Source organism: Loxodonta africana, chromosome 19, assembly GCF_030014295.1.
Source record: "Loxodonta africana isolate mLoxAfr1 chromosome 19, mLoxAfr1.hap2, whole genome shotgun sequence".
NCBI lineage: Eukaryota > Metazoa > Chordata > Mammalia > Proboscidea > Elephantidae > Loxodonta > Loxodonta africana.
The window spans coordinates 76,262,520-76,287,730 of NC_087360.1; the positions used below are offsets into that span (position 1 = coordinate 76,262,520).

The window sequence follows — 25,211 nt, forward strand, 5'->3', positions numbered from 1 at the left end:
CAACACAAGGCCCAAGGCAAATAGTGCTTTAAGGCACTTTTAAGAAGATATATCAATTTCCTATTTTGTCCAGCTTTTTTAGTTGAAAGGTTAGTGCTAACTGCTAGCCTATCATTACAGAAACCTGGTATATCTTTTTCAACCTGTCTCTTTCCTTGTACCTTAGGTATCTTTCTGAAAAGCGTATTTTGTTTGTTTCTTTTCATCCAGGCTGAAAAGCTGTATGTTTTAACTGGACAAGTCAGTCAATTTACATTATTGTGACTACTAATTTATTGGATTTATTGTAATCATCTCATTCTATGCACTGTTCTTTTTTCTTACTTTCTATTGAATTAACTGAAATTTCTTTTTCCTCTGTTTATTTTTCCCCATATTAGTTCAAAGACATTCTCTATATTTCTATTCTTTGTGCAGTTATTTTTTAAATTTTAATAAGCACACTTAAAGTAATAGAGTTCTTAAGTTATTATTCTCTTCCTCAAACATAAACAATCTTGAAATGCTTCAGTCTTTCACTGTTTGTTGCAGATTTTTTTTCTCTGTCTCCCTTTTAATCCCATAAATTAGCCCTTTTAAATGTATACCATCACTGTTTAGAATTGCCTACTATTTGCCATTCTTTGCTTTTTCCTTACTAATCTTTACCATTCTTTACTCATTCAGTCTGTAATTTTATCCCTTCCTAGACTTCATATCCACAAAGTGTATACTTGAGTGAGAACTTTTTGGTGAATTAAAAAAAAAAAAAAAAACTCTCTGAAAATGTCTTTATTTTTCCCTTGGTTTTGAAAGAATTTTACTGAGTGTATAAGTTTAGACTGACATTTATTCTTAACGTACCGTTCCACTGACTTCTGTTACTGAAATTGGTGGAAAGTCAGGTCTAATTATCATTTATTTGTAGGTGATCAGGTGATCTGTTTTCTTCCTGGCTATTCTAAGATCTTCTTTTCCTTTGGTATACTACAGTTATACTACAGTGTGTCTCTTCATTCTGCTTTCTATTATAGGACTTCCTGGGCTTCTCAAATATAAAGATTGTTTTCTTCCATTAATTCTTGAAAATTCATTGCCATTATCTCACTGAATATTATCTCTTTACCATTTTACCTATTATTACTTTTTGGACCTTTCATTAGATATTATTGCTTTCTTCTTAACCTCTCTTCAGAAATAATTTGCCATATTTTAATTAATAATTAGTATTATACTGATCAAATACCTTCTTTTACCAACATAAACGGTGACTATACACATGGACCTCGCCAGGTGGAGCACACAGACATCAAATTGACTACATCTGTGGAAAGAGATGATGGAAAAGCTGAATATCATGAGTCAGAACAAGGCCAGGGGCCGACTCTGGAACAGACCATCCATTGCTCATATGCAAGTTCAAGCTGAAACTGAAGAAAATCAGAGCAAGTCCACGAGAGCCAAAACATGACCTTGAGTATATCCCACCTGAATTTAGAGACCATCTCAAGAATAGATTTGATGCATTGAACACTAGTGACCGAAGACCAGACGAGTTGTGGACTGACATCAAGGACATCATCTGTGAAGAAAGCAAGAGGTCACTGAAAAGACAGGAGAGAAAGAAAAGGCCAAGATGGATGTCAGAGGGACCCTGAAACTTGCTCTTGAGTGTTGAGCAGCTAAAGCAAAAGGAAGAATTGATGAAGTAAAAGAACTGAACAGAAGATTTCAAAGGGCCTCTCGAGAAGACTAAGTAAAGTATTATAATGGCATGTGCAAAGAGCTAGAGATGGAAAACCAAAAGGGAAGAACACACTCGGCATTTCTCAAGCTGAAAGAACTGAAGAAAAAAATTCAAGCCTCGAGTTGCAATAGTGAAGGATTCCATGGAGAAAATATTAAACGATGCAGGAAGCATCAAAAGAAGATGGAAGGAATACACAGAGTCATTATACCAAAAAGAATTAGTCAATATTCAACCATTTCAAGAGGTGGCATATGATCAGGAGCCGATGATACTGAAGGAAGAAGTCCAAGCTGCTCTGAAGGCATTGGCAGAAAAACAAGGCTCCAGGAATTGATGGAATATCAATTGAGATGTTTCAACAAACAGATGCAGCGCTGGAAGTGTTCACTCGTCTATGCCAAGAAATATGGAAGACAGCTTCCTGGCCAACTGACTAGAAGAGATCCATATTTATGCCTATTCCCAAGAAAGGCGATCCAACCGAATGTGGAAATTATAGAACAATATTTTTTTTTATCATTAATATCAAACGCAAGCAAAATTCTGCTGAAGATCATTCAAAATGGGTTTCAGTGGAGCTTCCAGACCAAAACAGATCATGAAGAAAGGCCTGACAATTTACTTCCAAAAATAACCCAGTGAAAACCCTGTGGATTACAACAGTCTGATCTGCAGCCAATCATTTGGGATGGTCCGGGACTGGGCAGTGTTTCTTTCCATTGTACATGGGGTCATCGTGAGTCAGGAGCCAGTTCAGTGGCAGCTCACAACAGCAACAATAGTAAAGACCATTTACTTTGCTCACTGGTTACTTTATCTTTCCCCCCAGTAAGCCTGATCTCTGACCCCAGCTTCGCACAGGATGTTTGCCTTTCTGGGCATGGACCTCTTCAGGGAGCCATTATTCTGCCACCACAGTGATACGTTCTCTTCTTCAGTCAGTCTTCTTTCTTCTTTTTTTTGTTCCTTCCCTTTTCCTTCCTTCCTTTGTCTTTCTTTCCCCCATTCTTCTGTTCCTCCATCCCTTCTTTCCTTCTTTCTGATTTTCATGGCTTCTTCAGGCTTATTTTAAATACTCTATTATATTTTGGGAAACCCTGGTGGCATAGTGGTTAAGTGCTACAGGTGCTAACCAAGAGGTCAGCAGTTCAAATCCTCCAGGCGCTCCTTGGAAACTATGGGGCAGTTCTACTCTGTCCTATAGGGTTGCTAGGAGTCAGACTCCACAGCAGTGTGTTTTTGTTTGTTTTTATTATATTTTTCTGGTGTCAAAGCTTCCCGTTAGTTTTGCATGTTTTTAAAATTTGTTCTTAATTTCAACATCCAAGTCATTGATTAAAAAATTAAATACTGGTGCCAGAATAGACGTATATATGGGAATCAATGTGTGTGCCAGGCAAATCTCTGATATAATTAGCTTTTTTTCTGTATTGGTGTGTATCATATATGTCATATATTTACTTGGTACAGGCATGGCAGTAATTACTGTGGAGATATTTTCCCTGCCCTCAAAAACTTTGTAATTTAAAAGGTGCTATATGATAAAAGCAAATATAGCCAGTTACAGTAATTCAGTAATATATTCCCACTGGGTGTTTTTTGGGGGATTCCCTCATAATTTATTCTTTGTCACTAAATTATGAGAAGAAAAAGGTTTCTGCACCAGGGACTATTGAGCTGTTTTTTTCTAAGTAAGATTTTATTATTATTATTATTTAAAAAGTTACTTCTTATATCAAGATAAATCAATTGTAATATAAAGGAAAAGCAAAAGGAAGAAAATTAAAAACCCTAATCTAACTATTCAGAAATAATCAGTATATTTTAGTATTTTTACTTCATTTTTTTCTATGTTCAGAATATATATCTTTTCTGTATAGGTATCCATGTCAATATAGCTTGTTAAACTAATTTTATCAAACTACATTGACTTAATGTGGTATGAATATTTTTCTAGTTTCAGCAGTGTGTGTGTGTGTGAGATGGTGACCAGTGTTTGGAAGTAGAGAAAAGGCCAGACTTCACAAAGGGAATCATCCCTGTTACCTTCCTAGTAATAAAACCCACTGCTGTCGAGTTGATTCCAACTCATAGCGACCCTATAGGACAGAGCAGAACTGCCCCATAGAGTTTCCAAGGAGCGCTTGGCGGATTCGAACTGCTGACCTCTTGGTTAGCAGCGATAGCACTTAACCACTATGCCGCCAGGGTTCCCTTCCTAGTAATAGCGGGCATTAAACCTTATTTTCCTGTTGGATAAGTTTAGCCATCCCTCTCTTGATCATGTATTATTAACCTTCTAAGTTACAATAGAAAATGCATCTAGTTCAAACTATTTAGATAATATTTTCAGAACAAGCATTCAGTCCCTCTAGTATTTATTGAGGTATACTATACCTATTTTTTTTTTTTTAAATGAGCTTTGTCAGTTCTATATTCAGCTGATTTTACTTATTTAGCTTCTAACCTAGTTAAAGCTTATTTAGTTACTAAAGGGGGTGATGAGCAGATTTTCATTCATGTTGTTACACAGATGTTTATGGTCACACTTATATCTGTGTTATCGTAGTAGTTCCTGCTAAAGAATCTTTTATTATTAACATTTTCAAAGATTTTATTAAAATATGAGCAGTTGATAACAGTGGATTATAATTTAGAAGATCTTTGAAATAATTCCTAGATGAACCATAATTTTGTTAGTGGCACCAGACTTTTAAAGATCAAGACAAAAGAAAAATGTTCTTATCCCCAGACACTGACTCCTGGGCACACTGTGTAGCGTTTCCTTCTCACACTAACCCACATGCCACCAAACCTGAGAGCCCGTGAAATCTTACTCTTTCAGAAACTCATTTCATTATTTTTGTCTATAGGAGCCCAAATTAGGCTTGCATTTCTACATTGTCGGCTGAAATTTAGACTGCGCTTCTTAATGTTGGTATCTCCTTCTTCAGATTAGCCAAGACCGAAGTAGAAGCTAGCGTTCTATCCTTGTAGTAAAGACGAGAAAGTATCTTACCCATTTAAAATAGACACACCTACCAGATCCCTGAGTAGCTTTGAGTGGTTTGACTTAACCAGGTATATTTCTTTTTGACAAGTTTTGAATTAATTTAAACTTTGTTTTTCTAAAGTATGGTTATAGCCATTTTGATCCTTTGATACACAGACTAACAAGCTGTATAATACCCAACAGTAATTCAGTTGTAAATGAGGCATGATTTTTATAGTTCACCATATAAAAAAGTACCTAAATCTTTTTCAAATAGATTTACTTTGCAGAAGGTGTGAATAAAATTTTTGCTTTACACTTTCTTAGAAGTTATGCACCATTTAGTATAAGGACATGAGGGGGAGAATTTGATTCTTTTTGACAAAGCCTGGTTGTACTTAGAAACAGTGGTTGTATATGTACCATTACACCTTTGAAAGTACCAGGGGTATACCGGCAGTGTAATACAGTACTGTGTGCAGCAGAACACAAAAAAGGTAAGCTAATGTGTTTTCTTCTCTTTTCAAGGTTGGTTAGAAGAGGTTTAAAGTGTATAAATTATCATTCTTCGTGACTCTTCTTTAGATTTCAGTTGTGCCCCTTAAAATTTCTACAGGTACTGAAAACAGATGGAGAGGAAATTGTCTCCAGAAGCTACTGGGATACGCTGAGACGTAACACAAGCCAGGCCCTCTTTTCAGACCTTGCAGAGGTATGATCAAACTCCAACCAGGTCGTGGTGCTCTTTTCCCTTGTGTTAATCTCGTCTTCATTTCCTTTTAGAATCACAGGGATAAAACTGGAAATGTATTTTGGATCATATATCCCCCCAGTAAAGCAATAAAGACTACATATAAGCTCTATATTTGGATATGTCGGCTGTGCTGTAGAGGGCGGTGAAGTTACATAAAATCATTTATTTTAAATTAACCTGTTTGTCACATGAAATATGGCTGTCCACCTTAACTAAGAGAAGATACTGTTATTTTTTGATTGAGGATCACTTTCTAGAAACTGGAAAACAGTATTTTATAGCTTCACTGAGTCTTTTAGCCCTGCCGTTTACCATGTCACATGAAATGCCGAATGGTTAACTTGGTAAAACGTAGTTGACTCTTCGCAGTTATGATAAAGACTTTAGCAATTCCGTTTCCTAGTAGTAATAGTGAGCGGCTCACCCAGGCGGTGGTGGCAGGTGGGACACGCAGTCGGAGCAGCCCATCCAGGAGGGCGAGCATTTTACCCTGACGTTGTGGGAGATCGTCGAGGCATGGCGAGCATTTCACCCTGACGTTGTGGGAGATCGTCGAGGCATGGTGAAAACAAGAAGCCGACTGGCCGTTATTCCGTTTTATTACCGTTTTGAGCTCTGTGCGGACACGTGCCTTATCGCTGCACCTGGGGGAGACTGCCGCGCCAGCCTTCCCTCTTGACATCTCTGTTCATACGGATTCTTAATTTTTAAACCTCCTTAGAGACGGCTGTCGGTCCTACTGCCAAGGCCATTTCAGTGAATTCCAAGAGAGAGATTCTTCATTGTCTTTTTCTCTTTAAAAATTAGCTTCCATTCCTTTTCCTGAACTTTAAGTTTGACTTGGAAAAAAATCGCACCTGACACTATGTAGAGAAGCGATGTGGAGTCCAGTATGACTTCTGTTATCCATAGTGAGAGCGTTGCTTAGTTTATATCTCTGGGCTTGACAAAACACCTGGAAATGTTCATTTTTGTTGCTTATGCTTAATTTTAAAATTCCCGAACAGATAAAACATTTTGCCCTATGTCTTATTTGTTCATAATATATAAATATCATTATGACCAGCAATTACTTTTTAAATTTAAGCTATTTTAAGGATGAAACAGCAGTGTGTGTTCCCTTTATAGATATTTTAGAATTGCTTCATTTTTTAACCTTTTATTTAGGCACATAAGAGTAGCTGGGAACATCACCCCTACAGTCTCTCCAAACGCACCGTAACCGAGTTTTCAGGTGTCAGATGAGCAGTCGTGTCACTGGTGTCTCTGTCCATACTGGAATATCCAGCCCTCTGTCTCCAACCTGGAAACCCTGGTGGCATAGTGATTAAGCGCTATGGCTGCTAACCAAAAGGTCGGCAGTTCAGATACACCAGACGCTCCTTGGAAACCCTACGGGGCAGTTCTACTCTGTCCTGATAGGGTCACTATGAGTCGGAATCAACTCGATGACAACGGGTTAGGTTTTTTGTTTTTATCTCCAGCCTATCTTTAAATCCATCTAACTCTGCTGGAAGTTCTCACAGACAGAGCCTGCTCTTAGATGCTAAATTGAATTTAAGTCTGGGGAGGTTTAATACCAGATGACCGGTCAGCTCTTATGTACTCGGAAGATTACATGATTTGTATAAAATCTTCTGAAAATGTTTGTGGCTCTATCAGCGGTGTGGTGGAGCAGGCTTTTACCAGCTTCCGAGATACCACCTACTGCTACACATCTCTTCCCAGCTCAGCATTCTGTAACCTCCGTTTGTTTGCTTGAAAGTGGCCATGATGGGAGTGTTAATACTGCAGAAACTGGCAAACACTACAAAACAGGCTTTTTTTCCTTCAGAGATCCAATTTACCAGCGTACCTTTAGCTACATCAATCCACGCTAGGGTCATGAGCTTTTAGATTAATGAATTGACTCAAACGTAATTATGAAAGTAAATCTAATGGAGTGGAAGAAGAGGAAAAGAAAACAAAACTTACATTATGTTCCAACTAAAATAATTACTTGGGGATTGTCTCTGTTATTGCCCTCCCGCATTAGAGAAGATGATAAATGAGAATTAACTATAGTTAAATTACAACCAATTGTAATTCCTTGCAATTTACCACTCATACCAATATAATATTGAATTGTTTATAGTATCAGTATTTCAGGATTCAAATTGGCTCTGAAAGAAGGCCTGGAAATCAATTTGTATGTATAGTTCTTTGTTATCTATTTAAAATGTCAGTATTGAAATCAAGTAGTTTAAATATTGTAGGTAAATAGAACATTGGCCTCTCAGATTCTTACTCCAGAGCTGTTCCTAACCATAGACTTTTTTCCTAGTAAAACTGTGTTGTGATGAAAATTTGAATATACCACAGCTGAAATAACTTTCTAATCAAAATCATATATAATAAATCCTTGGTGTAGAATGTGACATGCTTTTAATACAGCTGTTGAATGTAGCCTGTCAGCACCAGAATTATAAAAACTTTTAAGTTCTACAGATGAAATTTAGAAATTTTTCTTATGTACTTTAAATTCTACTATCCTTTATAAATTTCAATAGAGTATTCTAGAACTGTGTGGACAGATTTGCAGATTTCCCCCAGACCTGGATAGAGCTTGCTGAGATTATTACATTTTAATCAATAAAAATGTTAAAAGGATATCTTAAAACTATTTAATAGTTTGACATACTTGTATTCCGTGCAAATTTATTGTTTTGCTCCATTTTTATGACATCATTCTAAGTAATTGTTAATCAAAACAAGTTAGATAATGACCTTTCGTGTATGTGGCCCATGGGGTTCTCTTGTGGCTTTGTTTTCTCGCTTTGTTATAAAAACACCTGAATTCATTTTATCTTAACAAAGAGCGCAAGAATCAAAGGGATAAAGTCTCCCTTCTTGTCTCACCCCTTACGTGATTTAAGTTATGTAACACTGTGAGGATACCAGCGACACTGGTACGGTTTTCAACGACTCTGAGCAGGACTGTTTCACTGAATGGGAAAAAAAAAATGTTTTCACCATTTCCATTTTCTAATTTTTTTTCCCCTGAATGTCACACTGTCTCTTATGCCTCTGTGGGTCTGCGTTTCCGGATCAATGCAACCTAAATCTAATAAGATTTTGATGATGAAAGACTGTAAGTGAAGCTCTGCCGTGCTCAGTGGGCATGAGAAAAACTGCCTGAATGAGGCCATTATTTAAAAGCTGTGTAAAACAAAGCCATCTACATTTCAGTGTTTTATGTCTTCAGGTAAAGGCCATCACAGCCCCAGAGAAAAACATCCAGTCATTGGGTCGCCTGAGCTCACTGCCTTTCGCTGTTCCCAGACTCTCTCATTTTAAGGCATTTTTTTCCAGATCTGTATACTCTGTATGTGTAGTTTCACCTATGAAAAAGAAATAAAAATGCACCACATAAAAATGTTTTTTCTTCCTCAAAGACTCCACATTATTATATTTTCTGTCCAGTTCTTTTTCAACTTCTTGAAATACATTTAGCAAAACTAAATAATAGCTAAACTTCATGGAGCATTGACAGCATGCCTGCCATGGTGCAGAGTGGTTTACCTCTGGTATTTAATCCTTACAACAATCCTTTAGGGTATCATGTGCTTTTATTATTCCTGAGGATAACAACGAGATCCTCAGAAAGGTTAACGTCCCCACGGTCACACAGCTAGCTACTAAGGAGAAGAGTCAGGAATCGAAGCCAGCCATCTGACGCCTGAGCTCACCATCTTATCTGTTCACCACACTACTGCTTATTTACGAAGGAAGCGAACGGCTCTTCCTAAAACACCATCCCCCCGCCTCCTTTTCTTCCCCTCTCTGTCCCTTCTTTTCTTCCCCTCTCTGTCCCTTCTTTTCTTCCCTATTCCTCTAACTTTCAGACAGATGCCCTGGTTCTTCCTGCTGACTTCTGATCGCCTGGAGCCTCCGCTCTAATGCTGCACTTATTCTAATAGTATTCTAATGCTTTCTCAAATATTTTCTCGCCTGCTAACTTAGCTGTCTCATGATAATAAACCAATTAAATGTGATGGAACTAAATCACAAAAAGGTGTCAGTAAACATCAGATTTCATCGTTTTTTTAAAAAGTATTATTGTTATAAATATGACTATTTCCATTTTACAAATAAGGAAACTGAAGTCCCAGAAAAGTTAGCCCATTCTTCTGATTTTAAACCCTATCCTCTTCCCATTGGAGCAGTCTGCCTCCTCAACTGAGAACGGTTTACTGGTGAGATTGGTGCCGTTCTGCACTGCTCAGATGACACTGCTCGGCTTTCACACACGACGCCCTGAAGGGCTGGCTCCACCTCAGTATTTCAGCGTCCATGATAAGCTATTTGGAGAAAATATGTCCAAAAGATGATGTATGACACCTGGCTGCATTATTCCTCCCCGTTTTTTAGCAGTCAGATCAAACCGCTGTCCTATCTGCAAAGAAGTTAGTGGTATTCAGGGAACTTCTCGGGTATTCCATCCCCTGAGAGGGCTTGGGACTTGTTAGCAAGCTAAATTGAGAAGAAGTGGTGCGATCTTCTACACCAATTATAAGGAGGTTATAGGCTGGAGATTGCTTAGGGAAATCCAAACTCAATTCCTTTAATAGAATATATAGATGATTACTAAAGGATTTCAACTATTTTAGATAATTTAAGATATAGATGCCTACATTCTGGGGTTTTGAGTTGTTGTTTTTAGGTGCCATCAAGTTGGTTCCGACTCATAGCGACCCTGTGTTCAACAGAATGAAACGCTGCCCGGTCCTGCGCCATCCTCACAATCGTTATGCTTGAGCCCACTGTTGTAGCCACCACGTCAGTCCATCTCATTGAGCGTGTTGCTCTTTTCTCCTGACTTTTTTTTCTCTACCAAGCCTGATGTCCTTCTCCAGGGACTGATCCCTCCTGATAACATGTCCAAAGTATGTGAGATGAAGTCTTGCCATCCTCACGTCTAAGGAGCATTCTGGTTGTATTTCTTCCTAGATGGATTTGTTTGTTCTTCTGGCAGTCCGTGGTGTATTTGACATTCTTCACCCACACCATAGTAATTAAAGTAGCAGACTGATAACTGTTCAGAAGAACAGTGTAATGGATTAAAGGAGGGCAAATTGGAGACAAAAATGACCCATCAGAAGATGTAGTCTCTATTCCATACTAATCGTTAGAAGAGAAGAAAAATATTTAGTCTAGGGAGGAAGGAAATAAAGACTTGAGAAATGTTATGAAGGAGGAAATAGCTACCTTTGTGAAAGCTTGGGAAGAGGGCCTTTCAGAATCAAAGGAATCTCCAAGGTTAGTTTTTGGAAGGTGTATGAGATGAGTCTTTGGTCAGGAAATGGAGGAAAAGCCTGATCCTTTGTGGAGAAGTATTTGTTTTCTGTTTCTTATGTTTGCTATGGACTCCCACCAGGATCCTGGCCAAGAACTAATACATTCTGACTATGCACCTTTATGTGGTCGTTTGCAGCTATTTTTTGATACAGAAAATGATAGTGTTATTTAACCTTTTATTTTTCGTAACATTTCTGAGGACGATATGTAAATCATATGTAAAATCAGCTGAATATCTGACTCTTGTACCTGAGTTTATAAAAGGGGTATGAGTTAATGGCCAAGTGAAAAGGAAGGAAGGAAGGAAGAGGCAGAGAGGGGAGAGGAGGAGAGGGTGAGGAAGGAAGAAAAGAAAGGGGAAAAACCTATAAAATTACTTTAGAGGAAGGAAAGACTTTCTGAGGCCATTGAAACTTTATAAGGACTATAATCAGGCTATTTCAGAAACACTTGTTGAAACTTAGCTGATAATTTGAGTAGGGAAGGCGACATCTTCTAGAATTAATTTCTTATCCATTCAAGAAATTACATAAGAGTTTTGTTTGAAAAAATATAGATGATGTATATTCTAAGGTAATAATATTAGTATAGTTTCTTCTTCCAAATAGACGATGTTCTATTTAAAGTATCATGATTACGGAATTCAGTAGGAAAGAGACGGTGAAAGGAAGCTGCTTTGTGAAGCTTGACGGTGTCCTGTTGTCAGCCGCACAGCATTCGACACATCTGAAGAATTTACCGCTTTTGGACATTCTTTAAAAAATGGCTTTTCAGGTTGATTAGGAAAATCCAAACTAAATTGCTTAAATAAAAATTGAATATTTAGATGATTACTAGAGAATTTCAACTACTTTAAGTAACTTAAAGTATACTTATCCTACATGTATAATTTGAGGATAAAAACTTTTTAGAATATAGTCATTTTTAATTCTACTGTATCTTTTATTCAAATTTCTATTTTCAAAATTTGAGCTTAATTTTAACTACAATTGCATGTCTTTATATAGCCATGTAGAGGAGCCCTGGTGGCACAGCTGTTAAGCTCTTGGCTGCTAACTGAAAGATCAAAGGTTTGACCCCACAAGCCGCTCCATGGGAGAAAGATGTGGCAGCCTGCTGCCATAAAGATTACGGCCCTGGAAGCCCCACAGGGCAGTTTTACTCTGTCCTGTAGGGTCGCTCTAAGTCGGAATCGACTCGACAGCAAAGGGTTTTGTCGTTTTGTTTTTTTGGTTATGTAGCTTGTGCCTTTCGTTCTAATGTCAGTGTATTTATGGTCTTTATATATAAAAAATATACATATATATATATATGGATACTAAAATTCTTTGAGGGGTATTATCACTATTATTTATTGCAGCTAACTTGCAATGTGTGATTTTTTTAAAGCGGGCTGATGACATCTCGTGTTTAGTAGCAGATACTACACTTCTTGTACACTTTTTTGGAAGGAAAGGAAAAGCTGAGCTCAACTTTGAAGACTTTTATAGGTGAGCCTTCATTTTTACACTTGTGTTGAAAACTTTTAGCATGCTACAGTGGGAAGGGGCTTTAGAGATCATCTAGGGCGACGATGCTTTACTGCTTTCGTCTTAACTACGGACACTCCCACTCCCTCAGCAGTGAACGCTCACGTCTGTCAGCGCCTCCATGCCAGTGCTTATACTGGTAATCATGGCAGGAAGTTACTGAACAGTAAAACAGGCCCGGGTCTCTGGCTTGATTGTTACCTCCTAGACAGTCAGAAGAAAGTGTATTGCCAATTTCTTAGTCTTAATAAGCCACAGTAACAGTGACAAGCACGTGTGTGGTGTTTACTGTGTGACTGACACAATGCATTAAAACTCTTAACATCTCTTTGCTGCCCTCTGAGGTACTTTTTGTTATCCAGTTTAGGAAACCAAAATCCAGAGAAGCTAAGTAACTTGCCTCAGGTGCCACAGTCATTAGGTGGTAAAGCCTCTCCGAACTTGGGCTCTTCCCGTTTACAAAGAACTTCACGAAGCTTTGTGTCATCATATAATTAAATTATTCCCATGTAACCTTTATAATCATTTTATGTTGATCCTGTTCGTTCTTTATGGGATTTTTGTCACAGATTCATGGATAACCTCCAAACAGAAGTCCTAGAAATAGAATTCCTTTCCTACTCTAATGGAATGAATACCATCAGTGAAGAAGATTTTGCTCACATTCTTTTGAGATATACTAATGTGGAAAATACGTCAGTATTTTTGGAAAATGTGCGTTACAGCATACCTGAAGAAAAGGTATCTAATCCCCTATATTTATTTTGCTAGGTATATTATTGCCTTGTAATTCTGTGTTACAAGGAAATACAGAAATATAAAATATTTTGCCCTTTTGTTAATTCTTTTACACCTCTATGGATTTATAGATACTTTGGATATATTCTTTTTTCCCTGTATCCTAAGTGCTCTGGCTAAATTTTTTTTTATTATTATTAATTTAAAACTCTGGATAGAGATCTGTATTTTTCCGAAGTATGTCGAAAACCCTTAAGGCTATTCAAAATTGATTTATTCAAATTAACATCATTTTCCAAAAGAATTCTGCTGAGCTCTATACTTTGACTACTACATAAACATTACCTCTTAATAAACAGTTTATATTGACATCAATCCAGTCACACCTTATTCATTTCTAGAATACCCTTAATAAAGGGTCATTTGAAGATAGCCATTGCTGAGTGAGTGATCTTATCAGCAGGTGAAGTGAGGTATTTCAGAGAGTTTTGATGGCATGAATGGTTAAGGACCTGGAACAACCGATTGTCTATTTGTGTAGTAACGAATCTGTTGTCAGCAATTCTGAGCAGTCACATTATCTAGTGGCTCTTTGACTGCATCACTGCAACCAAATAGAACTGGTGTTACAAGTAACCCTTCAAGCGTGAGGTGTTTTGAATATACTGCCCTCTGTTTGTGTTTATAGAAGGATCAGGTTAGCCTATCCTAGAAAAACTTGCAAATAGTTTGACTTTGTTTAGAACAGACACACTGTGACGGTGCTCGCAATTCTCCAGGACCTCTAAGGAAGGAGAAGAAAGGATTTGATGCATTTGGCCATTAGTTTGCATTATCTGTTCATCAAAGGCTTTTATCTGTTTTCCATGTTGAACTGAATTTTCCCAATTCATAGATACTTCCCTAAAAAATAAGTATTGGAAAGTGTACTACCTTGTCAAGTTATTAAGGTGTTACTTAGGACCTTAAAGAATCTGCTTTTTTTTTCCCCTCCTTTTCTTTTATTAAATACAAACATAAAAGTCAGTGCTCAAAAAGTTAGATTCCAGGCTGGAAGCTTTACAGGAGCACTTCGTACTGTTTCCGCAACTAGTTTTTACATTTAAAATTATTTCAAAATAAAAAACTTTAAAAAGTTAGATTCAGCTTCTGAAAATTCATTGATACAAGTATCTTAAGCACTATAATTTATTACAGTAGAAAAAGATTTGGCAAGTGAGCCAGCATTGATTGAATGTTTATACCATGCTTTTTTTTTTTTTTTTTTTCCGTGTATTACCTCATGAAATCCCCAGAACACCCTTCCAGTTATTGACACCTTTGTTTTAGAAAGAGGGAAGCTAAAGCTCTCAAGTACTTGAACACTTGCCCAAGGATGCAAACCCAGGACTCTCTAAGCCGGTGGTATTCCTACCACACCTACTTAGTCTTTACTCTCACCACTCATCCCCTCCCTCCAAAAGAATACAGCTAGTCCCTGACTTACGATGGATTCCTTTCTGACGACTCCGTCGTAAGTCGGTTCTGACGTAGTCGAATACCTCTTTTTTTTTTTGGTAGTTTTCATTATTATTGCCTTTATCACCGATATCTTTATAAATTCCATCTTTGTCTTTGGGGTTTGGAAACATCATGTATAAACATCTATGCTTTAGAGCATAGGAGTGATGTTCATTAATTCAACAAGTATTTATCCACTGAGTGTTTACTGGGTGTCTACTTTGACACTCAGATATGATCTGATTTACTGTTTCAGAAAGAACACTTTTGCTGCCATATACAGACCAGATTTTAGTTGGCCCAGCTTTGAAACAAGGTGACAGGTTAAGGCACTGTTATAGGAGTCTAGGCAAGAGATGAGCATGGCTTATACCAGAGTGAGAGTAGAAAAAATGGTCAGGTGCTGGATCACCTAAAAAGTAAATCCAGGAGACCTTGTTGGTGAAGGTAAAAGAGGACTCAGGAAGAACTCTTGGGGTTTTGGCCTGCACCACCAGGTGAAATAATGGTGCCATTTTCTGAGCTAAGCAAGAATATGGGTTTAGGGTTAGGAGGGAATCAAGAGTTTTATTTTGGACAAGTTAATTTGAGATTTGTACTAGATAACCTAAGTGAAGATAGTAAGCAGGCAGATAGATGTGTGAATCTAGCGTTCAGGGGAGCAGTCAGGACTCTGTTGATAGCTGCTAGTATACTGATTTCCGAATTGTGTCTTCAGCTTAAACTTCTCTCCTCAATTCCAGACTTTTTCATCCCACCTGGTAGCCAGTAGACATTTTGGGCTTAAAGGTTCCAAATGAAACTCCTGATCATCCCCCACAAAACTTGTTCCACACACCATCTTCCCTGCTTTAGTTAATAGAAACTCCTTTCTTCTAGTTGCTCTGGCCAAAATGTTGGATGCCTTACTATCATGCTCTACGCAATCTATCAGCAAACCCTATCGAATCTACTCTAACAAACAGAGTGTGGCCATTCCACGGCTACCACCCATGTCACCATTCTCTCTGGCCAGGATTATTGCAGTTGCCTCCTAGATCATCTCTCTGCTTCCCACTTTGCCTCCTTACAGTGTGTTCTCAGTCTAGCGATTAAGGAGATGCTTTACATCAACATTCAGAACTTACCATGGTAACCCCCCATTTTTCTCCAAGTAAAAGCTGTAGTCCTTACAGTGGCCCACAGGGCATACCCAGCCTGCTTCCTCATCACCTCTCTGACCTCACTCCTACCACCTCTCTGCTTGCTTGCTCTGCTCCAGCCACACTGGCCTCTTTTCTGTTTCTCAAATACCAGGCAAGCATCTGTCTCTTAACACATGTTCTTTTCTCTCCCAGAATGTTCTTCTCTAGGTATCTACCTGGCTCTCTCTGTTATTTTTCAGTGAGGCCTACCATATCCAATATAATATATAAATAATAGTTTGTGAGTAGCATATGACCTGTTTTATAAATTGTAGCCTATTATGTAAATTATAACTCCCTCCCATGACATTCCCTGCCCCTTCTTACCTTAAACTGTGGTTTTTTTCCAAAGCATTATCACCTTCTAACATACTATATAATTTGCTTGTTTTGATTTTTTATTGTTTATCTGGATAAACTAAATCATTTACTTATTTTTATTGTTTACTCTCTGTCTCCCCCATCTACAATGTAAGCTCCAAGGGGGCTGGTATTCGTGTCTGTTTTGTTCACTCATATATCCACAGCATCTCGAACATCTGTTGAATGAATGGATAGATGGCATTTAAGGTGAGGAACTTAGTTTATGAATTTTACCGAAAGATATTCCCTCATGTGTGAAATGACGGTGTACTAGGTTATTCATTACAGTGTTGTTTGTAATAGCAAAAGATTGGAAACTACTTAAATGTTTTTCAGTAAGCCACTGGTTAAATTAATTGATGTATCTATCTGTACAATGGAATCTCACATTGGCCATTTTGAATCAGACAGTCATATAGTGTACTATGCCGGAAATGACAAACTGAAGAGAAATGGTGTAGCATTCATCGTCCAAAAGAACATTCAAGATCTATCTGTCCTAAAGTACAACACTGTCAGTGATGGGATAATATCCATATGCCTACAAAAAAGTTAATACGACTGTTATTCAAATCTACGCACCAACCACTAATGCCAAAAATGAAGAAATTGAAGATTTTTACCAAATGCTGCAGTCCAAAATTGATAAAACATGCAATCAGGATGCATTGATAATTGCGAGTAATTGGAATATGGAAGTTGGAAACAAAAAAGAAGAATCAGTAGTTGAAAAATATGGCCTTGGTGATAGAAATGATGCCAGAGATCGCATGATAGAATTTTGCAAGACCAACTCCCTATTCATTGCAAATACCTTTTTTCAACAAAATAAATGGCAGCTATATACACATGGACCTCACCAGATAGAATGCACAGGAATCAAATCGACTACATCTGTGGAAAGAGACAATGGAGAAGCTCAATATCATCAGTCAGAATAAGACCAGGGGCCAATTGCGAAACAGGCCATAAATTGCTCATATGCAAGTTCAAGTTGAAGCTGAAGAAAATTAAAACAAGTCCACAAGAGCCAAAGTATGACCTTGAGCATACCCCACCTAAATTTAGAATCCATCTCAAGAATAGATTGAACGCATTGAACACTAACGACCAAAGACCAGACAAGTTGTGGGGTGACATCAAGGACATCATCCCTGAAGAAAGCAAAAGGTCATGAAAAAGACAGGAAAGAAGTAAAAGGCCAAAGTGGATGTCAGAAGAGACTCTGAAAGTTGCTTTTGAACATACTGTAGTGAAAGTTAAGGAAAAAATGATGACATAAAAAGCTGAACAGAAGATTTCAGAGGGCAACACGAGAAGACAAAGTATTATGAAGTGTGTGAAGACCTGGATTAAGAAAACAAAAAGGGAAGAACACACTCAGCATTTCTCAAGCCGAAAGAACTGAAGAAAAAATTCAAACCTTGAGTGGCAATACTGAAGGACTCTAGGAGCAAATACTGAACTATGAGGGAAGCATCAAAAGAAGATGGAAGAAATACACGTACTCACTATACAAAAAGAATTGGTCGATGTTCAGCCATTTAAAGAGGTAGCATATGATCAAGAACTGATGGTACTGAAGGAAGAAGTCTAAGCTGCACTGAAGCCTTTAGCAAAAAAACAAGGCTCCAGGAGTTGACGGAATACCAGTTGAGATGTTTCAGCAAACTGATACAACACTGGAAGTGCTCACTCGTCTATTCCAAGAAATTTGGAAGACAGCTACCTGGCCGACCAACTGGAAGAGAAAAATATTTGCGCCCGTTCCAAAGAAAAGTGATCCAAGGGAATGTGAAATTATCGAGCACTATCATTAATATCACATGTAATTCAAATTTTGCTGAAGATAATTCAAACATAGTTGCAGCAGTGCATTCACAGGGAATGCCATAAATTCAAGCTAGATTCAGAAGAGGGCATGGCATGAGGGGTATCATGCTGATGTCAGATGGATCTGGTTGAAAGCAGAGAATACCAGAAGTGTGTTTTACAGACTATGCAAAGGCATTCGACTGTGTGGATCATGACAAATTATGGATAACATTGCAAAGAATGGGAATTCCAGAACAGTTAATTGTGCTTATGAGGAACCTGTACATAGACCAAGAGGCAGTCGTTTGAATAGAACAAGAGATTACTGCGTGGTTTAAAGTCAAGAAAAGTATGCATCAGGGTTGTATCCTTTCACCGTACTTATTCAATTTGTATGCTGAGCAAATAATTCAAGAAGCTGGACTATTTGAAGACGAATGTGACATCAGAATTGGAGGAAGATTAATTAACAACTTTTTTATATGCAGATGACACAACCTTGCTTGCTGACAGCAAAGAGGACTTGAGCACTTACTGAAGATTGAAGACTACAGCCATCATTATGGATTACACCTCAACATAAAGAAAACAAAAACCCTCCCAACTGGACCAATAAGCAAAATTGTGCTAAACGGAGAAAATATTGAAGTTGCCAAGGATTTCATTTTACTTGGATACTCAATTAACACCCATGGAAGCAGAAGTCAGGAAATCAAAAGTCACGTTGCGTTGGGCAAATCTGCTGCAAAGGACCTCTTTAAAGTATTGAAAAGCAAAGGTGTCGCTTTGAGTAATAAGGTGCGCCTGACCCAAGCCATGGTATTTTCAGTTGTCTCATGTGCATATGAAAGCTGAACAATGAATAAGGAAGACCAAAGAAGAATTGATGCCTTTGAATTATGGCGTTGTTGAAGAATATTGAATATACCATGGACTTCCGGAGGAACAAACAAATCTGTCTTGGAACTACAGCCAGAATGCTCCTTAGAAGCAAGGATGGAGAGACTTTGTCTCACATACTTTGGACATGTTATCAGGAGGGACCAGTCCCTGGAGAAGGACATCATGCTTGGTAAAGTAGAGGGTCAGTGAAAAAGAGGAAGATCCTCAATGAGATGGATTGATACAGTGGCTGCAGCAATGGACTCAAACATAAAAACGATCATGAGGGTGGTGGAGGACCGGGCAGTGTTTCGTTCTGTTGTACACGGGATCGCTATGAGTCAGAACCTCCTCAACAACACCTAAAAACAACAGCTGAAAAAAGACCAAAAAGGTTCTTCATGTCCTAATATAGAATGATCTTTAAGACATGTCAAGTAAAAAGATCATGGTTGAAAACAATGTGTAGAGCATAATACCATTTGTGTAAGAAGAAAGACTATGCTAATTCTAGAAGGATCCACATTGTTTCCTCCAAAGGGAGGAACTGCATGGCCAAAGGACAGAGGCGGGAAGGTCTGTGCTGTACATCCTTTTGTGTCCTTTATATTTTGGTGAACATGGAGAATATTGCTACATAAATAATTTTAATTTTTTTTTTTAAATGTCAGGAGGTTAGGTGCGCTTACCTAGGAGAGAAAATAGAGACAGGAAGGAAGGGGAAGATTGTTTCTCATGATAACCACATATTGTAAATATTAACAAGAAAGAAGTATAATTATTGTGATTAAACTCTGAGGAAACAGACATTCAGGAAGACTTAAATGACTTAGGTCATGCAGCCAGTGGGCTTGGATTTTCTTCTTATTTCAAAATAGTACATTTCCCTCCACCTTTGAAAAGTGTTTATATTTCTTAAAGTTACTATATAGTTACCTTTTAGATCAGTTACCTATGTGACTTGAACCATGTAAGTAGTAGTATATTTAATTTACAGGATCAGCGTGAATTTTGTGCTGAGAACAAAGTTAGTTTGTAAACTTGAGGCCCTCATAAGACCATGTTTTCCAAATGATTATTTTTGTTTGGATGATAGCATGTTGTGAGATTTATTCACTGGATTTTTCCATGCAGCGTCTTCCTCCTTTTAGCCTTTTAGCAGTTATTTCAGGCTCGTGTTCCTCACCCACGCCAGAGATAGCAAATGCACACATCAGCAATCACATCCTTGTATTTGGCAGCTACGGTCATAGCTACGGGCCAAGCGCATTATTGGCCAGTGCAAACATTGTAATTAGATTATAGCTTCATGTCCACAGCATTTTCTGGTTTTTCTTTTAATTGAATTATGCCTTATAAACTATCTCAGTTTGGTCCACTTCGGACTGGCCACAATTCAAACCAAAAGCAACCATATTTGCATGTTCACATCCTGAATGACATATTCCAATGATAATATATGTATTTTTATTTTACCCAAATACACCTAAAATTTACCATTTAAACTTTTTAAAGTGTATAAATTGGTGGCATTAGGTACATTCACAGTGTTGTGGAACCATCACCGCTGTCAAGTTCCCGAACTTCTTCATCACTGGATTAATTTCCTGTGGTAACATTACCACAAATTGGGCAGCTTATAGAAACACAAATTTATTGTCTAAATGTGTGTCCAAATCAGGGTATCAGCCATGTTGATTACCTCTGAGGGCTCTGAGAGAGAAGCTGTTCCATTCCTCTTTGCTAGCTTCTGATGGTTCCTGGCCATCCTGGCATGCCTTGGTTTCCATCTGCCTCTCTTGTCCCATAGCCATCGGTCCTCTGTCCCCTGTCTTTGTGTATCGTCTCCTCTTTCATAAGGATATCAGTCTAGGTTTTGGACCCACCTTACTCCAGTGAGATCTCATATTATCTAACTGATAAAAACTTCAAAGACCCTGTGAGCAAACAAAGTCACATTTACATGATACAGGGGTTAAGACTTCAGTGTATCTTTTAGGGGACACAATTCAATCCATAACAGTCATCCTAAATGCAAACCCATTAAGCAGTCACTCCCTGTTCCTTCCCTTCCCCCAAGTCCCTGACAACCACTAATCCATTTCCCTCCTCTGTGGATTTACCTAGTCTGGGTATTTTATATAAATGGAATTACACAATACGTGGCTGCTATGTCCGACTTCTTTTACTTCACATGATGTTTTTACAGCTCATCCATGCCGTACCACGTGTCAGGCACCAGTACTTCATTCCTTTTTATGGCTGCATAATATTGCAGTGAATGGATATACCACATTTTGTTTATCAGTTTGTTCATGGGCATTTGAGTTGTTTCTGTCTTTTCGAATAGAGCTGCTATAAACATTCATGTACAAGGTTTCTTGTTGTTTTTTTTTAAACTCTTGTTTTTAATTCTTTTGGGTGTCTACCTAGGAGTAGAATTAGTGGTAACTCGGTGTTTAACTTTTTGAGGAACAACCAAACTGTTTTCTCCGGCGTCTGCACCATTTTACATTCCCACCAGCAGTGCACAATGGTTCCAATTTCTCCATATCCTCACCAGCACTTGTTTTTGTCCTTTTTTTTTTTTTTAACCATGCTAGTGACTGTGAGGTGATGTCTCCTTGTGGTTTTGATGTACATTTCCCTAAAGACTAATGACATTGAGCATCTTTTCATGTGCTTGTTGGTCATTTGTATATCATCCTTGGAGAAATGTCTACTGTAAAGTCCTTTGCCCTTTTTTTCGTTGGGTTATTTGTCTTTTTGTGTCAAACAGTAAGAATCCTTTATATATTTTGAATGCTAGACTTTTATCGGATACATGATTTGCAAATACCTTCTTCCATTCTGTGGGTCATCTTTTACTCTCTTGATAGTGTCCTTTGATGCACACAAGTTTTTAATTTTGAAGAAGTTCTGTTTATCTATTTTTTTGTTGTTGTTCCTTGTGCTTTTGGTGGCATATTTAAGAAACTACTGCCAAATTAAAAGCCCTGAAGATTTGCCCCTATGTTTTCTTCTAAGAGTTTTGTAGTTCTAACTCTTGAATTTAGGTTTTTGACCCATTTTGAGTTTAGTTTTACATATGGTGTGAGGTAATTCACTCATTGTTTTCCATGTGGTCATCCAGTTGTCCCAGCACCATTTCTTGAAGAGACTCTTCTTTCCCCAGTGAATGCTGTTGGCACCCTTGTCAAAAATCAGCTGACCATACATGTATGGTTTTATTTATTTCTGGATTTTCAGTACGTGTATTTTGGATGCTTTAAATTTTTGCTTATTACCATCATATTCTTGTTGTTAGCATGTAAGCAACTAAGCAACTTCTTTTCACCGGATGCCTAACAGTAAAGACACATGCCACTTAAATACCAGTGGTTCGTTACAGTAATGATTCTGGGGTGATGGTGGGGAGGGAGGAGAAATGGCTGTGCCCCTCCCCTTTACCTCTCTCCCAGACTGCCCCTCCCTTGGAGCTGTTGAGAATGATTGCTTTAAATTATCTCCATCAAAATGAATGACTTATTTCTTATTCTACCATTTCATATTTCCAAATACAGAAAGTTTAATCTATACAAAGGAATAATTGTATGGTTTTGAATTTGACCTGCTTTCCATACACGAGAACCCTATTTTAAAAAAGCTAAAAGTTTATTTGTTAAATGTTGGTGACGCAGTAGTTAAGAGCTCGGCTGCTAACCAAAAGGTCGGCAGTTCAAATCCACCAGGCGCTCCTTGGAAACTCTGTGGGGCGGTTCTACTCTGTCCCATAGGATCGATACGAGTCGGAATTGGCAGCAGCGGGTAACGGTCATTCTTTGATTTGCTTTTTAATGTCACCCTCCCTAAAAGTATCAACATTTACCTTTTGCTTAAAAATCTCCTACCCTCCTGTTTTTAACTTTTGCCAGCAGTAACCTTTCACCCTGAGACAGAAACTTGCTGTGGCAGCTGATCACCGTGTAAGCTCGTACTGAACCAGAGCAGTGGCCAGATGCCCTGACAACAAGCTCTCCACACCAAGACAGACAACACCCTCCTGGCTCAGTCTCCTAACTCATTCACACATCCCTCTCTGGAAAGCAGAACCGCTGGGGCTGGGTCACAAAGCAGGATCCAGGGTTGGAGTGGCCATGAATGAACAGAAGGAAAGGGGAGGAGAAAAATGGAAAGAGAAGAGGAAGGGCAGTGAAGAGTCTCATTCTGTAAATAAAAGAAGGATTGTGTTGGAGTGGAAAGTATGTGTAGCAAAAATTGGGTGTTTTGAGGATAAATTATTTAATCTGTACTTGGTTTATATGAGAAGAGTCCTCTGGTCCTTCCCCTAGTGTTCTGACCCTGCCTGTTAGCTTCCCTTCCTCGTTTACCACCATATTAAGGTCAGAATTTGTCAAGCATAAGCTTTTGGCCCTCTCCTCTTTCCCCTGTGTACTTTCTCTCTCAACCATGTTAATTTTGCCAAGAACATGTTAATTACATGCAGCTCTTGGTGTGCAAATTTGTATTATCTGAGATACATTGGGCTCCTTTCAAATAGGTGCCCTGTTTAATCGAAGTAATAACAGTGGTAATAACTGCAATTTGTGTGCATGGCATTCCAAAAGGGGCCACCGTAATGACCAGGTCTTTCTATGGTTGCACACCCAGCCCCACATTGGTCCTCTCAGAGCTGTAGACAGATACCATCCTCCCTCCTGCTGCCCTGGCTGCGTAACCATGGCAGGAACAAGTAAAAATACACCATAGTTGAGACTTATTCAGCGTTTTCATTTTGCATCATCATTATGCAGACCGAAACCAAATCAAACCCATTGCCATCGAGTCAATTCCCACTCATGGCGACCCTATAGAACAGAGTAGAACTGCACCGTAAGGTTTCTAGGGAGCGCCTGGTGGATTCGAACTGCCAGCCTTTTGATGAGCAGCCAAAATCTTAACCACCGTGCCACCACGGCTCCATAATGCAGACATTAATGATCTAATGGTGAATCACATTGAAGAAAGTACATGTGCGGGGGAAACTTGTTTTACTTTTTTTTCTCGGGGTTTTTGTTTTCTTAATCATTATATTTACTTTTAGGGTTAAAAAATTCAGGTCTGAAATAGAGCATTTTCAGAAATTAAACTTTTTTTAATTCATTTCTTATTGTAACCTTTTTTGCACCTTTGTGTTCTTATAACAGTGTTTTAAAAATATTTCCATCTCTTATTGCTAATGGTGGCAACACTACCCGGTGGAAAGAAATCTGATAGAATTTTAACATAAATAGATTTTATATTCCCTGGAAATGCTTACTTGATGATACGTTGCAGACGTTTAATCTCTTTACTTATATTAAATGTAGGTAGTTATATTAATAAAGTTGACAAGACTATGTGTATATTTTCCCAATACAGGGCATCACATTTGATGAGTTCAGATCATTTTTCCAGTTTTTGAATAACCTAGAAGACTTCGCAATAGCCTTGAATATGTATAACTTTGCGAGTCGCTCTATAGGGCAAGGTAAGTAATCATCTTTTGAAAACTATCAGCCAAAAAGAATCCTGCATTGTTTTTAGGAATGCTGGCAACAAATTAATTAAATATGCCGTATTAGCCATCAGCTTGCCTAAAAGTCTAGTGTCGTCTTTCAGTAGGAAGTTCTGACACTTAAAGAAAACCAAGCAGAGATTAGAGAAATATGTTAAATTTTAGTATTAAATGTATTACTGCCCTTCGTTTCCTGTTATAGGGAAAAGCTAATGATGTGTGTAAAAGTTAAGGAGGAAGAAATCTCATGGCCACTCGGTAACATTGAGGAATGCATGGCTACCTAGAGAAGAGCCAGGTAGCCATGCCCAAACGTCCCCACGGGATGGTATTTGTCACCTTGCTGGTTTTACTCACAATCCCTGCTGACTCAGAAACCTGACTCGTCAGTACAGCCTCTTCTCAGCAAAGGACTTAGATTAACCGAATTTTGAGAGTAAGGTATAAAACTGAATATCGATTTTGTTTAATTTACCAAGAGAAACACAACTCTCATAGAAATCAGAACCAGCAGTCTTTCTGGGTAGGTGGACGAACAAGCCAAATGGTAATCAGAAGTGAACAGGAACTCGAACCAAGAGAGTCGGGGGACCTGTCGTCTTTGTGATCGCGCGGTCCTAGAAAACTTGGTCACGTGAGCCACCACCCCCACATGGGGGTCGGCCTTATCTGTGGGCTTGGAATACCAGCTTTCTGTCAGTAAACACTCTTCACTGCTTCCCAGATAACTCACAGAATAATCTTCCCAAAACACAGATTAACCTTTCTACAACATGCCTGCTATGGAAAACTTTTCAGTTTCCAAATTGCTATTGAAGAATGTACAGGTCCCCCTCCTCGTGGCCTCCTGTG

General features: G+C 38.4%; 1 protein-coding gene across 11 annotated transcripts in view; it reads left to right on the forward strand.

Moving 5' to 3' along the window:
* MICU3 (mitochondrial calcium uptake family member 3) overlaps positions 1-25,211 on the forward strand; it is a 101,744-nt gene that overhangs the window by 69,516 nt on the left and 7,017 nt on the right. For 7 of the 11 annotated variants that reach the window (XM_064272874.1, XM_064272877.1, XM_064272876.1 and 4 more), the window contains 4 exons: positions 5,338-5,433; positions 12,202-12,302; positions 12,911-13,082; positions 24,224-24,332. In XM_064272874.1, the coding sequence (XP_064128944.1) occupies positions 5,338-5,433; positions 12,202-12,302; positions 12,911-13,082; positions 24,224-24,332 (478 nt within the window). Of the gene's footprint in view, positions 1-5,337; positions 5,434-12,201; positions 12,303-12,910; positions 13,083-16,239; positions 16,334-22,737; positions 22,955-24,223; positions 24,333-25,211 lie in introns of those variants that run through there. The other 4 variants (XM_064272882.1, XM_064272883.1, XM_064272880.1 and 1 more) reach the window with 3 other exon arrangements.